Genomic DNA, 13,726 nt, shown 5'->3' on the forward strand with positions numbered 1-13,726 from the left:
CCCTGCAACAGCTGGATCAAGTGAGGGAGCTGCTCAGATGTATTTATTTCTCTTTTGTTTAAAACAAACATGTGCACTGTTTTTTTTTTTACCTTCACCAGTGGACAACTCTCTTGTTGTTATTGTAGCATAGCACTGGTTGTGATAATGTACAGGTTATTCACACTGATTTTCTGATATTTTACTCAACATATCTGCCCAGGCAGAGATAGTACAAATGCATGCTCATCAAATTCCTCACATTGTGGGGGAAAGACCGTGCTTCAGGGGGAGGGGGAGGGTTTGTTTGAGACAGGGCGAGGAAAAATATGGGTTTTTTTTCAGCGTGGAAATACAAGACTGTTTTAAAAGAGCTCTCCCTGAAATTTGTACTGGGGCAGGGAATATGATATGGGGAGATCTGAGTAAAGGGGGGTGTTGCCGCACACATGATACCACAAAGGTGTGAGGCTATAAATAGCCAGTAAACACAGGAGTGGGTGTCCAAAGCCCTGAAGCCTGACATGCTCTACTCTCCAGCTGTGAAAATGGGCTACCATGACTTGACTGTAAATCCTGCCATTAATGTTTTTCAAAAGCTCATTTTCCTCTAAACCATGTCCAACTTAAATAAATGATTGACATCTTTGTGTTAATGTGCTGTAATTTCCTGATATGTTTAAACTGGGAATGGCTTTCTTTAGAGGTGTAGTTCTAATAACATTGTTTTTGGCTTTTAGCACATGGGATTTTCCAGCATTTTCACTTTCACTTTCAAGATTTCTTAGCCACATTCTTTTTAGCAGAACTCTATTCTTCCTGCGTGTAAAAGTGAAATTTGGAATATTTAATTTAACATTCTTCCTCCACCTTTCTCCTCTTGCAGAATGACTGTCCAGAGTGGAGAAGCTTGGCTGATTCTTCTGCAGCGCAAAACCCAGCAGAGGAGGAGCCGTTCTCATGGCCAAGACCTAAAACCGTGCGTTTACGTCGCACTTCCCAAGGGTTCGGCTTCACCTTGCGGCACTTCATTGTGTACCCGCCAGAATCGACAATGCACTGCTTCCCGGTAAATTTCAGAATTGTATTGTTATTACTCTTGTCAGAAGCATTCATGAGTTTCATACACCTGAGTATTGTTTGCTTATCATATAAGATAACAATGAGTCAACAGAAAGCCTGATACCAAATTTCTGTGACCATGACAAACAAAGTCACTGGAATATTTCTGTGTTTTTACAGGAGGAAGATTATGGCCGCAGAGGTAAGCAGAAAAACTCGGCTTTTCTTCGTCATGCCTGCCCTTCAGCGCTGCTGAGTCAGAGCAGTGCCTCTGACTTCTAATGACTCTTAATCCGTCCACTCTTTGGCCCTTTTTGCTTCCTTATGCGATGAGAACAATGTAGCGCCTGTGTGTCACTGACCTTTGTAGAGGCATGAAAGGTTTGGTCAGCACCACCTGTTTCTGTCCTGCACTGACCCACCTCTTCATATTGTTTCACTTTGTTGTTCTTGCTGAAAGAGATGGACTAAATTTTTACCAGGTTATGTGGGTCTGGCCTGCTTTCCCCTTGTTAGTCTCGATGCTTGCTGCCCTGTTTTTATCACTTTTAAGGTAGACACCTCACATCAGATCTGTGGCATGAGTTAATGTTGTTTTTTTAAATACAGTTAGGCACTTCTCATGCCTCATGCTACATAACGTCAACATAGTTCTCAAACACTACAGTCGTGCATTTAAAGCAAATGTAGGAGCCAGCAGTCATGTTCCACAAAAGGATCTTGTAGACAGAAAATACCCTAAAGTTTGTTGATTTGAGAAAAAATATGTCCTTAAAAAGCTTTAAAGGTTTTTAAATTAAAAACTTAATATTGAAGATTTATATTTTTGTTAGAAATAACACCTATTTTTGTTAGAAATAACGCAGTTTACATCTAGGGGAAGTATAATGTTGAGAGATATATATCATCACAATTTGATTTCAGTTTTATCATGCAAGGTTTTTAACCCTAACCCTAGCATATATAACTCATTTGAATATATGAATTTAATTCCTCACCCTGTATGATTACCAAGAAAGGCAATTTAAAACTTGTAACTGAAATCTTACATGAGTTTCTTCATGAAGGAAGCAAAAGATGTACTGTACTTATTTGGGATTCCCCTAGTAGAATATATTTATTTAGAGTTTCCTGTTAGCAATTCTCTTTGATTGAGTTAGCTGTATGACTGCCTATTGCCTTCTGATGTGATCACTGTGAGGTGATATCCTAGTAGCTTGTTTGTTGGCCTAACTCTTGGTTTAGTCTGTTGCCATTAGCTGACCATGAAGAGATTCCTGTGACTGGAATTTTTCAAGGTGACATCTGTAGTTACATTTCTATTCCTTGGAATGGAGAGTTATCGTAGAAAAGCACCATGGTAATTCATCTTGCACATGCTGAAAAAGTGATTACTGATTGCACAACTTAACCATTTCTTTGTATTACACACGGCGAAGAAAATACATTCCAAAGTTAATCTGAAGTTAAAATGAGGCCTCATTAGACTGACATTGTCAAATCAAGTCGATGCCTTCCAGAGTTAGCCTTTTTAGTACAAAATTCCCTCTTTGTGTTACTGTCCCTCCATTACAGCTCATCAAGGATGCACTGTCCAGGGAAGCACAAACGTCGAATTTCATACTAAAAAAGCTCTAACTTTAGAAGATTCCCCCTTTGATTGAATTAACTCAGACTGCTGAGGCTTCATTGTAGCTTGATATAGACTATTGAAAAAAATTCTTTCACAGACAGAGGATGGTGGGTATTGTCTTCCATCACTTACATTAGTTTTATATCAGGAAGGGATCTCCTAATGTCCAGTATGAACAGGAAGAAAGATTATAGCAAGCAAAACCTGCCCATATGAACATTATTTAATGTTCATATGGGCACTTGACCATTGTTTTCAGACAGACTTAAGAAACTGTGAACCTATACTTTTTAGCAAGAAATATTAAGCAGTATTACAGTAACTAAAATCCAAGCTTGTATTTTGTTTCACAGCATAATATTGATGATGTGTTACCCAGCTATTAATGTGGGTTAATGAACTCCATGGTGTAGCTGATTATGTAGCATGCCATGGAGACACCACTTATTAGAAAGCAGAGAGCACAGTTGCATGGTCATCTGCACATACTCGCCGACACGTGCTTGAATTAGTTTACAGTCCTGCGCTAATGATAATTGTTGCTTTCATCCAATTAAAATCCTGAATGGACTGTGTGTGACGTATGTACAGATTGAATCATGTGCACAGACACACACAGACATGCAGTTAAGAATCACTGCATAAATATAGCAGTTTATCTTGATAGAGTCTGCTTTAAATAGCAGGTGATTTATGTTTCTTACAGTGTCTGTCCATAACCACGTTATAAAATGTTTGTGTGTTATCTTGAGCTATGTTTCTGAGATTTCTGCATCAACAGACATGTGCTGGAAAGCATACACAGAGCTTGCTTATTGTCACAGTTTTAACTTCATCTAACTGTATAGAACAACCAGCTCCTATTAAAGCAGTAATGATTTATGTTTCACCCAAAAACCATAGCACTGTAGATGACAGAGAAATTTTTAGTGTGGACCTTTCCTGCTTTGGACTGAGAAAGCAAAGAGAATATTAAAGAACCCTGGCAGCTGTATAATACTGGGAGCAGGAGCTTGAAGGCATGAGGCTAGATATAAAGAAGAAGAAAAGACAACCTGGTATGGTTTCAGTCAAGGCTGGGCTAGCCTGGTCACAATACCACAAAATTATATTTATACTGGCTTGCAACAGGTGGACATCAAAAGAATACATGGGTATATTTAATATACCTCCTGGTAATTGATTATTTAGGAGACTGAAGACTAATCTAAATCTTTTTCACATGGTGGGTCAGGTGGTCAAAAAGTTAATAGCATCACCTATACTGCGTCCAGGTGGCATGTTGGGATTGTTATAAATTCATAGCTGGGTGTGGGAAAACATTAATTAATTGGTGTCTGTTATCTAAAAACAATCACTTTATGGAAATATAGAATAAATGTATTTCTTATATTTACTAAACTTATTTCAACAGCTCTATCTGTATTTTACAATCTACGGTCTAAGCCATGGGAACAAAATTTACACCTCCTGTTTTGACCATTGGTTGCTGGACAAATCAGGGACAACACTGTGTTCATTGCCCACTGACGCAACTGATCATTCACATGAAGTGTGGTTTTATTTGAAGAAGGCAATGGTTGCTAAAGCACGGGTTTAAGTAGAAAAACATTGCATCAGAGTTTATGAGCGTGTTGCTGTCGTCCTTCCACAATACCACACCACCATCAATTCACTTACTGTAATCAAGTCTGGTGCTTCCCAAGACAAAGCTCTTCTGTCTCAACTCTGGGGTCAAGTTTGGGTGCACTTGTGATCTAATGTTCCCTTGTCAGCTCTTTTTCTTTTTCGCATTTAGAAGGGCTGTCTTTTGCCTCAATCACAGCTGTCGTTTAGTTTGTCTTTTGGTGTCAGTGCTCATTGTGTACAGGCATTATTTGCTGATGTAAATTTAGTTTTGGCTTTTAAGTTATTCTGCAATATTTGGAGTCAACAGTGAATGAGAATAAATATGAGCCAACTGTAGGCAATTCAGACAAATCATGTTCTTTACCAAGCCTCTCTCCCTCTAGTCGCCAAGTAATTAAAATAGTGCAAATGAAACCTGGCAGTGTTTCATTTTCTTGGACAGGGTTTTCTCTGGTTTGAAAGGAACACTCCCATATTTTTTGTTTCTCTGTACTGAGCACACAGACATTGACATTGATCTTTTGGTAATATAGCAAACAAAGGGCATTTTTCCAAAATGTTGGGAGTGTTTTTCAAAAAGTGTTAGGTGCCAACAGTATTAGCTTGGTGGTGAGTCTGTGTGTGACTTGGGGTGTCGATAATGAAGACATTTTTATTGCCCAAAGCAGTCTTGTAGAGCAAAGATAAATGAAGTCAAACTGATTTACAGTTCTATGAAAAGAAAGCACCATTGTACACAATGTCAAGTTACTGCCTGTTAAGCTGATAAATGTATGCTGAGGAATACAAAATAATAATACACAGATATTTGAGACTCCGTATCTGTTATGTCATCTCCAAGGTGGCAAACGCAAAGACCTTGATTTACCTTCTTCACAGGAACACATCCAAGCTCTACCATACATTTAAATGTATATAGTGGCTCTGCTGTGGAAATGAAGATGTAGTCCCACAGTATACCACCAGAGGGAGCTTATCTCAGGGCTGTAGATGTATGGGACTCCTGTTGCAGTGTTACATAATGTGAGTCCCCAGAATGCGTTTCTGCATGAGTAATCTCAAATGTGGAAGAGAGAAAAATGGAGACACAAGTGTGTCTGTGTTCATGAGGTTTACAGAGGTTTTTAAAATGATTGGCCCCAGATTTATTGACAGTTAAGTAACGCGTACCGTTTTCCCCAGTACCAACCCAGAACATTTAAAAGTAACTGCTAATATCGTGACTGTCACAGGGCCCAAATTCATGCTTCTCATTAATATGTTTTGGTGATACTAAGAATATTTAACCTCTTTCACTGACCAAGCCAGGATTTTTAAACAACTTGTACTAGATTTTTTGGGCTATCATGCTCATTCTCATGTTGGCCTTCCCATCCCCTCTAGTTTCTGAGCCATCGTACGCTGAGTCACTCCCAGAATGTTAACTACTGGGGAAGGATTTGAGCCGCTCTTTAGCTGTGCCCAGAGCGATTTCTCAGTTTATAAGGAAAGAGTGGGAGTTGTGCAGCTGAGCACACTGTCACTCTACCTTCTCTTAGTCTCTTTCTCTCTCACACCCTCCCTCTTTCTTTTCTTTCCTTCTTTTTTTCTGCAGCCATGCAGCTGCTAGGAGACAAGAGCAGCATGAGCAAACAGGTTTTCCTTTCTTTAGCTGCTTTTATCCACTTCTCTAAAACCACACAATTTCCCCCTATTGAGATTTCTTTCCTCTGAACCAATTAATGATCATGACTATTCAAAAGTGTTGTAATGTGGGCAAGCACTGGCCAGAGCACAGCCTGTTCTGCTGTCATAATGTTGATTCACATGCCTCCAAATCTTGTGACAAACCTCCCAATTTCTCTCTTGTTCTCAAAGACAATCATTCTCTCCTCTCACTTAAATGTCATGAAACAATTTACTGCTCAATCTGCTACGCATTGGTAGGTTTTCAAGTTGTTTTTCACCTTTCAAGTTCAGCCTTAGTGAAAATAAGAGGGTGTAAATGAACCTTAGGTATAGCACTGTTTGTATACAAATAGGAAGTTTTTGTTTAGGGTTTTGATATGCTGTATGTATGATTTATACTTCTCTCTCTGCTTTCATCAGGGAGACAGCGGAATAGGCTAGAACCGATGGACACCATTTTTGTGAAGCAAGTCAAGGAAGGTGGCCCTGCTCACGGAGCTGGGCTTTGCACAGGTAACAATGAATCATCACTCAATCAGTCTCTTATTAACCAAAACCTACTAGTGATTGTTTGGGGATGTAATAACTTGGAAGTCATGACATTACAACAGTAGAGGCACAGTCCTGCAAATGATACCATGCAGTGTAGAAAACTTCCTCTAAGCTATTGCACTGATGTTTTGAAGTGTTGCAAGCCAAAGGGAAAAAAAATGCAAGGAGTGCAGTTTTCAGTAGTGGCCTGACAGTATTCTTGTTGTGAAGCAAAACATTAGCCGGGACAAGAGGGTGTTCTTTTTTGCTATGTTATTTGTCAGCTACCCTGGTGATTTTATGGTTTAAGTGAACAGAGGGAGCTACAGTATAGTTACTGTAAACCTCAACACCAGTTGACTGGTTTTAGGCTTTTTGCTTTTTTCCCCCATCAGTCTGAAGGCACACTTCCTCTTTTGTCATGAGCATGAGAGCTGTAGGAGCCATATTATTCTTTTTGGCGATAGTTGGTTTTGGTCGATTAGTTTTGTCTGGTTACCATGGTGATGCACAAGGTTTGGGTCACGTGGGCATAGGCGGTGATAGATGGAGGTAACAAAGAGGGGCACTCACTCACCTGCGCTCAGGAAGGAGGAGAGAGGGAAGCTGGGTAACCGTAATTTTTGTTGGCCGTATGCAGGAAGTTCTTATGCATATTTTTTCCATTAATATTTTACATATGCTTTATACCTTGTACACGTTTTCATCGACAAGCATGTGTATTCTGGAAGCTGCTGCTCACCGTTTGTCTATATAAAGTGTCACAACTGGCTCACAAAAGTGACAGAGTCGGGAGGCCACACATAATCTCAACAATTTACCATTTTTATTTAGGAAGAATAAATAGTCAACACCAACAGTTAGCAGGCCAGCCATGTCCAGGACAAATGCCCAGTCATGGCTGCAGCAAACAAAGGAGCCCAACTGCTGTCTAAAATGGCCAGGAGGAGAGAGAGCGAGGCAAGCCTGCTGGGCCCTTATAAGCCTTCTCCAATCTTGCCAGCTCAGGTGTGCTTCAGCTCCGCCCAGCAATCACCTGCACACACAAAGCAAAAGAGAACAGCAGCAACACAACTCCCTGAAAGGCCAACACACAGGGCCGTAACACTCCCCCCTTAGCGAGGACTCTCGACCCTGGACCATTAGCTCTCTCAGAAAGGTACCACTATTAAAAAAACACATCACAGAAAATACATCATAATCCCAATATACCCCAAAAAATGCCGAAGAGCCAGAATTAATGCCAGAGCCTCTTTCTCTACCACTGAGTAATTTACCTGGTAGGCATTGAACTTCTTAGAAAAGAAGCTAACTGGATGGTCGATACCTTGGTCATCAGTTTGCAAAAGAACGGCCCCCGCCCCAATATGGCTGGCATCTACATGCAGTTTAAAAGCGTGATCCATCTTGGGAGCTAAAAGAACTGGAGCAGAACACAGCAGACTTTTAACATGGCAAAAGGCCTGCTGACACTGCTGAGACCAAACAAATTTAGCCTTGGCCTTCAACAGGTCAGTGAGAGGGGCCACAACAGAGGAAAAGTTACGGCAAAAGCCACGGTAGTAACCAACAAGGCCCAAGAACCTCATGAGCTCCTTTTTTGTTGTAGGTACAGGAAATGCCTTAATAGCTACCACCTTAGCAGTCACTGGCTGCACACGTCCCTGACCCGCCACCTTGCCCAGATATGTTACTGTAGCTTTAGCAAACTCACATTTCGCTAGGTTAATGGTCAAATTTCCCTGAGCCAAACGTTCAAACAAGGCATGAATACGAGTAACATGCTAACTAGCATCCACGGACAACACAAATGTGTCTGTGGATTTGGAAGCCAAAAATCATGTTCTTGGTATCATGAGCAAACAAAATGAAATAACAACACTGCTGATGCAACAGCAATGCCTTTCTGCTCTACCAAGAAGAGAGATTCCAATTTTTAATGGTGACCCATTAAAATGCCACACTTTTATCAGAGCTTTTGAAAATGGAATTGAGAGGAATACAGCTGATGACTGTGATCGTTTATATTTCCTGGAACAACATACAAGAGGTCAAGCCAAAGAACTTGTGAGGAGCTGTCAACATAACCCAGAACAAGGATATTTGAGAGCAAAATCATCATTAAAGGAGCAGTTTGGGAACGAACAAAAGGTTGCCTCCTCTTATATGGACAAAGCCCTTCTATGGCCTCCAATTAAAACAGAGGATGTAAAGGCCCTGCAGCATTTCAGCCTCTTCCTTAGAGGCTGCTGTAATGCCATGGAGGATGTGCAATATCTTCATGATTTGAACATGCCTTCCAACATGATAAGCATCATTAAGAAACTGCCATACAAACTCAGAGACAGATGGAGGAGCCAGGCTTGTGAGCTGCAGGAAAGATATAACTGGAGGGCAAAATTTATTGACATTGCTAACTTCATTGAAAGGCAAGTAAAAATGCTGACAGATCCTGTGTTTGGAAAGACTCTCTGCCAGTAAATGGAAATAAAATTGTGATCAAACCTAAGTCACAGCTTCGATCTGGAAACGGAGGAACCAGCTTTGCAACCACTGTCGGCCGTGTGGAGAACAAACATCAGTCTGTAAAGAAGGAGAAGGAAATCGAACAAACAGGAAGGAAAATGTGCATCTGCTGTGGAGGTAGACACACATTAGATGTATGTGTGCAGATGGGAAAAATGGCTCACGAGAAGAAGATAGGCTACCAGCCAAAACAAATGGCATTTGTTTTGGCTGTTTGTGTACAGAACACATTAGTAAAGATTGCCGTAAAAGGATTTCCTGTTCAAAGTGTAGCCTTAAACATCCCACAGTACTTCATAAAGAAGTTCCAAATGTTTCTGAGCAGACTGGGAGGAACACAGTGGTGTCTGTTGACAACATGCTGGTGTCAAGTGGTCTTACAGGGGCTGGAGACCAGGACTGCAAGCTGCCCATCGTTCCGGTCCAAGTAAAATCTAAAAATGGAAACAAAATTATCACTACATATGCTTGTTTGGGCCAAGGGAGCACTGCGTTTTTTTGTACTGAGAGCCTGATGGACAAGCTTCACCTCACAGGGAGGAAGGGGCAGATTCTCCTTCGAACCATGGGGCAGGAGAAAGTTGTGAGTTGTGTGCCTGTGCACCGAGGAAATACTCCTACTGAAAGGGATATTAAAAAATGGTCTTGTTTAAAACATGTTCACCTACCTCAGATCGACGCAGGAATAGAGTTCCTGATAGGGACCAATGTTCCTATGGCACTGGAACCATTAGAGGTGGTGTGTAGTGTAAATGATGGACCATATGCCATTAGGACCATGTTGGGCCTGACAGTTAATGGACTGACAGGAGGCGGTGGCTAACCGCCTCCAAAGGAGGCCTCTTGCCTCTTGCCTCCAAAGGAGGCACAGAGGGCGCAGATAACTGTGAACAGAGTTCTGTGAACAGACTGTTCAAGAGGCCTCCAAAGGCCTCTTGCCTCCTTTGGAGGCAAGAGGCACAGATAACTGTGAACAGAGCTTCAGTTGTGAAGCTGGGTGAGCTCTGGCAGCAACAGTTTAAGAATGACTCCCCTGAAAACAGCCTTGAGGATCAACCTGGGATATCTAGAGAAGATCAAAGGTTCCTGGAGTTGGTGAGCAACACAGTAAAACAGGTGGATGGCCATTACCAGATTGCATTACCTTTAAGGAACAGTAATATCAGCATGCCAAATAACAAGAAAATGGTGGAGCAGTGTTTGCATCATCTGAAAAGGTTTCAGAAAGACCCAGTGTTTCATGCTTAGTATAACACCTTTATGAATGAGCTTCTGGTTAAAGGCTATGCAGAGAAGGTGCCAGAAGAGGAGCTGGACCGTGGTGATGGAAAGGTATGGTATATACCACACCATGGAGTTTAACATCCCACCAAAAGAAAGATCAGGATTGTATTTGACTGGAGCAAGCTATCAAGGAACATCACTGAATGCTCAGCTCTTACAAGGCCCTGATCTTACTAGTTCTCTGACTGGAGTAGTGACCCGGTTTAGAAAGGAACCAGTAGTGGTCATGGCTGACATCGAGTCCATGTTCCACCAGGTACGGGTCCCTGCTGATGACACAGACTTGCTGAGGTTCCTCTGGTGGCCAAAAGGGGATATGGAACAACAACCCGCTGAGTATCGGATGAAGGTACATCTATTTGGGGCAACGTCGTCTCCTAGTTGTGCTATCTTTGCCCTTAGAAGATGTGCAGAGGACCACGGACATCACTACAGTGAGGAAACAGTGGACAAATTATTACATTGTTTTTATGTAGATGATTGTCTTGTGTCAGTGGCCACAGAAGAGGAAGCAGTGTCACTTTACCAGGAGCTGGTCTCTCTGTACGCCAAAGGAGGCAAGAGGCATGGAAGGGTTGAATATGGAGTTGGATTCATTACCTGTGGAGAGAGTGCTGGGTGTGGAATGGTGCATAAAATCAGATTCTTTTAAGTTCAGGATTGTACTGAAGGACAGACCACTCACCAGAAGAGGAATCCTCTCAATTGTCAGCTCCATTTATGATCCCCTGGGAATGCTGAGCCCTGCGGTCTTAACAGCGAAGAAAATTCTGAGAGTTTTGTGCAGGAGAGAAATTGGCTGGGATGACCCTGTGCCTGAGTCAGTGTCTAAGGAGTGGCGGAAGTGGCTGCAGCAGCTCTATCTGCTGGAAACATTTGAGGTTGCCAGGTGTGTGAAACCACCAGGGTTTGGAGAAGTTGCCACAGCCCAGTTACATTGTTTCTGTGATGCTAGTTAGGATGGGTATGGAAAAGTGTCATACCTGTTGTTGAAAAATGAGCACTCAGAAAAACACAGTGCTTTTGTCATGGGAAAGGCCTGAGTGGCTCCTTTGAAATCTGTTACCATCCCCAGAATGGTACTTATTGCTGCAACCATGGCCAGCCGCATGGATGTACTTTGGAGTAAAGAGCTGCGGATGGATCTTTTGGATTCTGTTTTCTGGACAGACAGTTCATCTGTACTCAAATACATCAGGAACAAGACTTCACGGTTCAAAGTTTTTGTTGCAAATCGGGTCTCTCATATCCTGAAAGTTTCCTGTCCTCAATGGAGGTATGTGGACACTGCTAGCAATCCAGTGGATGTGGCCTCTCGTGGTGTGAAAGTGGATGTGTTCATCCAAACCCATACATGGGTGTCAGGGCCTCAGTTTCTTTTACATCCTGAGAGTGAGTGTCCTGTTAACAAGGATGACATCAACTATCTTTCACCTGAGGACCCAGAACTCAAAAGAGTTGCTGCAGTGAATGTCATGCAAGTCAAGGAAGATCCAGTGGCTCGTATGATTCAGTATTTTTCCTCTTGGACACGTCTAAAGAAATCTGTGGCATGGTTCTTTAAGATTAAAGACTGGCTCATGTCCTGTGTGAAGAAGAGGAGACAGTTACATCTGACCTTTGCAGAGTCTGACATCAATAAGGAGCAGCAGAGATCTTCAGTGGCAGAGGAGATGAATCGTTTTAAAAGGACAGCTGTTCACAGGGGCTTGCCATCATTAAGTTCTGTCAAGGACAGAGATTTCCTGAAGAACTAGCCAGTCTGGAGAAAGGGCAGCACATTAAGAAATCTAGTCACTTCAATAAGCTCTGTGCACAGGTGCAAGATGGAATCCTGAGAGTTGGTGGTCGGCTCAGTAGATTGTCTATACCTGTGGAAAGCAAACATTCTATAATACTGGCAAAGGATCTTCACATCTCAAAGCTCTTGCCTAGGCATGTACATCAGGAAGTGGGTCATGGTAGACGTAACCACATGCTGTCTAAGCTGAGGGAGAGGTATTGGATCACTGGTGTGAGTATAGCCATATGGAAAGTACTGTCCAGGTGCATCACATGCCGCCGTCTGAATGCTCTGCCAGTATACCAACATATGGCAAATTTGCCCCACGAAAGAATTGTCCCAGATGAACCACCATTCACTTGTGTAGGGGTGGACTATTTTGGACCTTTTGTGGTTAAGTGCAGAAGGAGCATGGTGAAGAGGTATGGTGTCATATTTACCTGTCTTGCCATCAGAGCCATGCACATTGAAGTTGCTCCATTACTGGACACCGACTCCTTCGCTAATGCACTCAGACTCTTCGTTGCTAGAAGAGGACAGGTGCGGGAGCTGCGCTCAGACAATGGAACAAATTTCATAGGAGCAGATCATGAGCTGAAAGTTGCTATTGAACAGAGGAATCAAGTGCAGATGAATGATGTCATGCTGCAGAAGGGAATTAAATGGAGCTTTAATCCACCTGCTGGTTCGCATCATGGAGGATCATGGGAGAGGCTAATAAGGTCTGTGCGCAAAGTCCTTAATTCAACTTTTTAGGTACAAAACTTGGATGAAGAGGGTCTTCACACAGTGTTTTGTGAGAGTGAAGCCATCATCAATAGCCTATCACCAAGGCCTCCATGGATCCAAATGACCTGGAAGCATTGACACCCAGTCACTTGCTGCTGTTAAAGACTTCACCATCATTACCACCTGGAGTGTTCTAAACAACGGATGTGTATGCGCATAGGAGGTGGAAACAGGTTCAATACATGTCTGACTTATTCTGGAAAAGATGGGTTAAGGAATACTTACCTCAATTACAGGAGCGTCAGAGATGGTCAGGTATGAAGAGGAACCTTGACGTGTGAGATCTTATGGTCATAGTGGTCAAAGACAAATAGCTCACAGTTTTTTACTACCCCTGTCTGTCACTGATTTTATTTTTTCATTGCCTGTTAGGTGATCGCATAGTGAAGGTGAATGGAGCAAGCATCATTGGGAAAGCCTATTGTGAGGTTATATCCTTGATCCAAGACAGGTGAGTTTTAATACAAATTTTTATAGTTGATTCTTGGTCAGTGGTCTTGTTCATAATTTAAGTCTATTTGTTGTTCCCCAACAGTGGCGACTTTCTTGAACTTTGTGTAATGCCAAAAGATGAAGATATACTTCAGCTGGTAAGTTTCTCTTTACTGTCCGGTTTTAGAAATGGGAAAAAAGTTTTGAATGTTTGTCCTTTTCAAAAAAAAAAACTAAAAGAATTTACTCTCTCCGGTCCAACAATGATTTCCATTACATCTAATCTCACTGAGCTGCTCTAGTTTAAGGTATTCATGTTGGGACAGTAGTCATAAGATGCAGGCGGCCTGTCCCATCAGAGCTCTTTATCTAGGCCTCCTAATCAGGCCATAGCAGCGTTTCTGTTCTCC

At 42.0% G+C, this 13,726-nt stretch overlaps 1 protein-coding gene across 2 annotated transcripts in view; it reads left to right on the top strand.

Annotated features, from left to right (window-relative positions):
* arhgap21b (Rho GTPase activating protein 21b) overlaps positions 1-13,726 on the top strand; it is a 42,265-nt gene that overhangs the window by 8,241 nt on the left and 20,298 nt on the right. For both annotated transcript variants that reach the window (XM_041054758.1, XM_041054759.1), the window contains exons 3-7: positions 866-1,048; positions 1,222-1,243; positions 6,392-6,484; positions 13,257-13,335; positions 13,420-13,474. In XM_041054758.1, coding sequence (XP_040910692.1) covers positions 866-1,048; positions 1,222-1,243; positions 6,392-6,484; positions 13,257-13,335; positions 13,420-13,474 — 432 coding nt within the window. The remainder of the gene's footprint in view (positions 1-865; positions 1,049-1,221; positions 1,244-6,391; positions 6,485-13,256; positions 13,336-13,419; positions 13,475-13,726) is intronic.

The sequence above is a fragment of the Toxotes jaculatrix genome, chromosome 14, assembly GCF_017976425.1.
Source record: "Toxotes jaculatrix isolate fToxJac2 chromosome 14, fToxJac2.pri, whole genome shotgun sequence".
Taxonomy (NCBI): Eukaryota; Metazoa; Chordata; class Actinopteri; family Toxotidae; genus Toxotes; species Toxotes jaculatrix.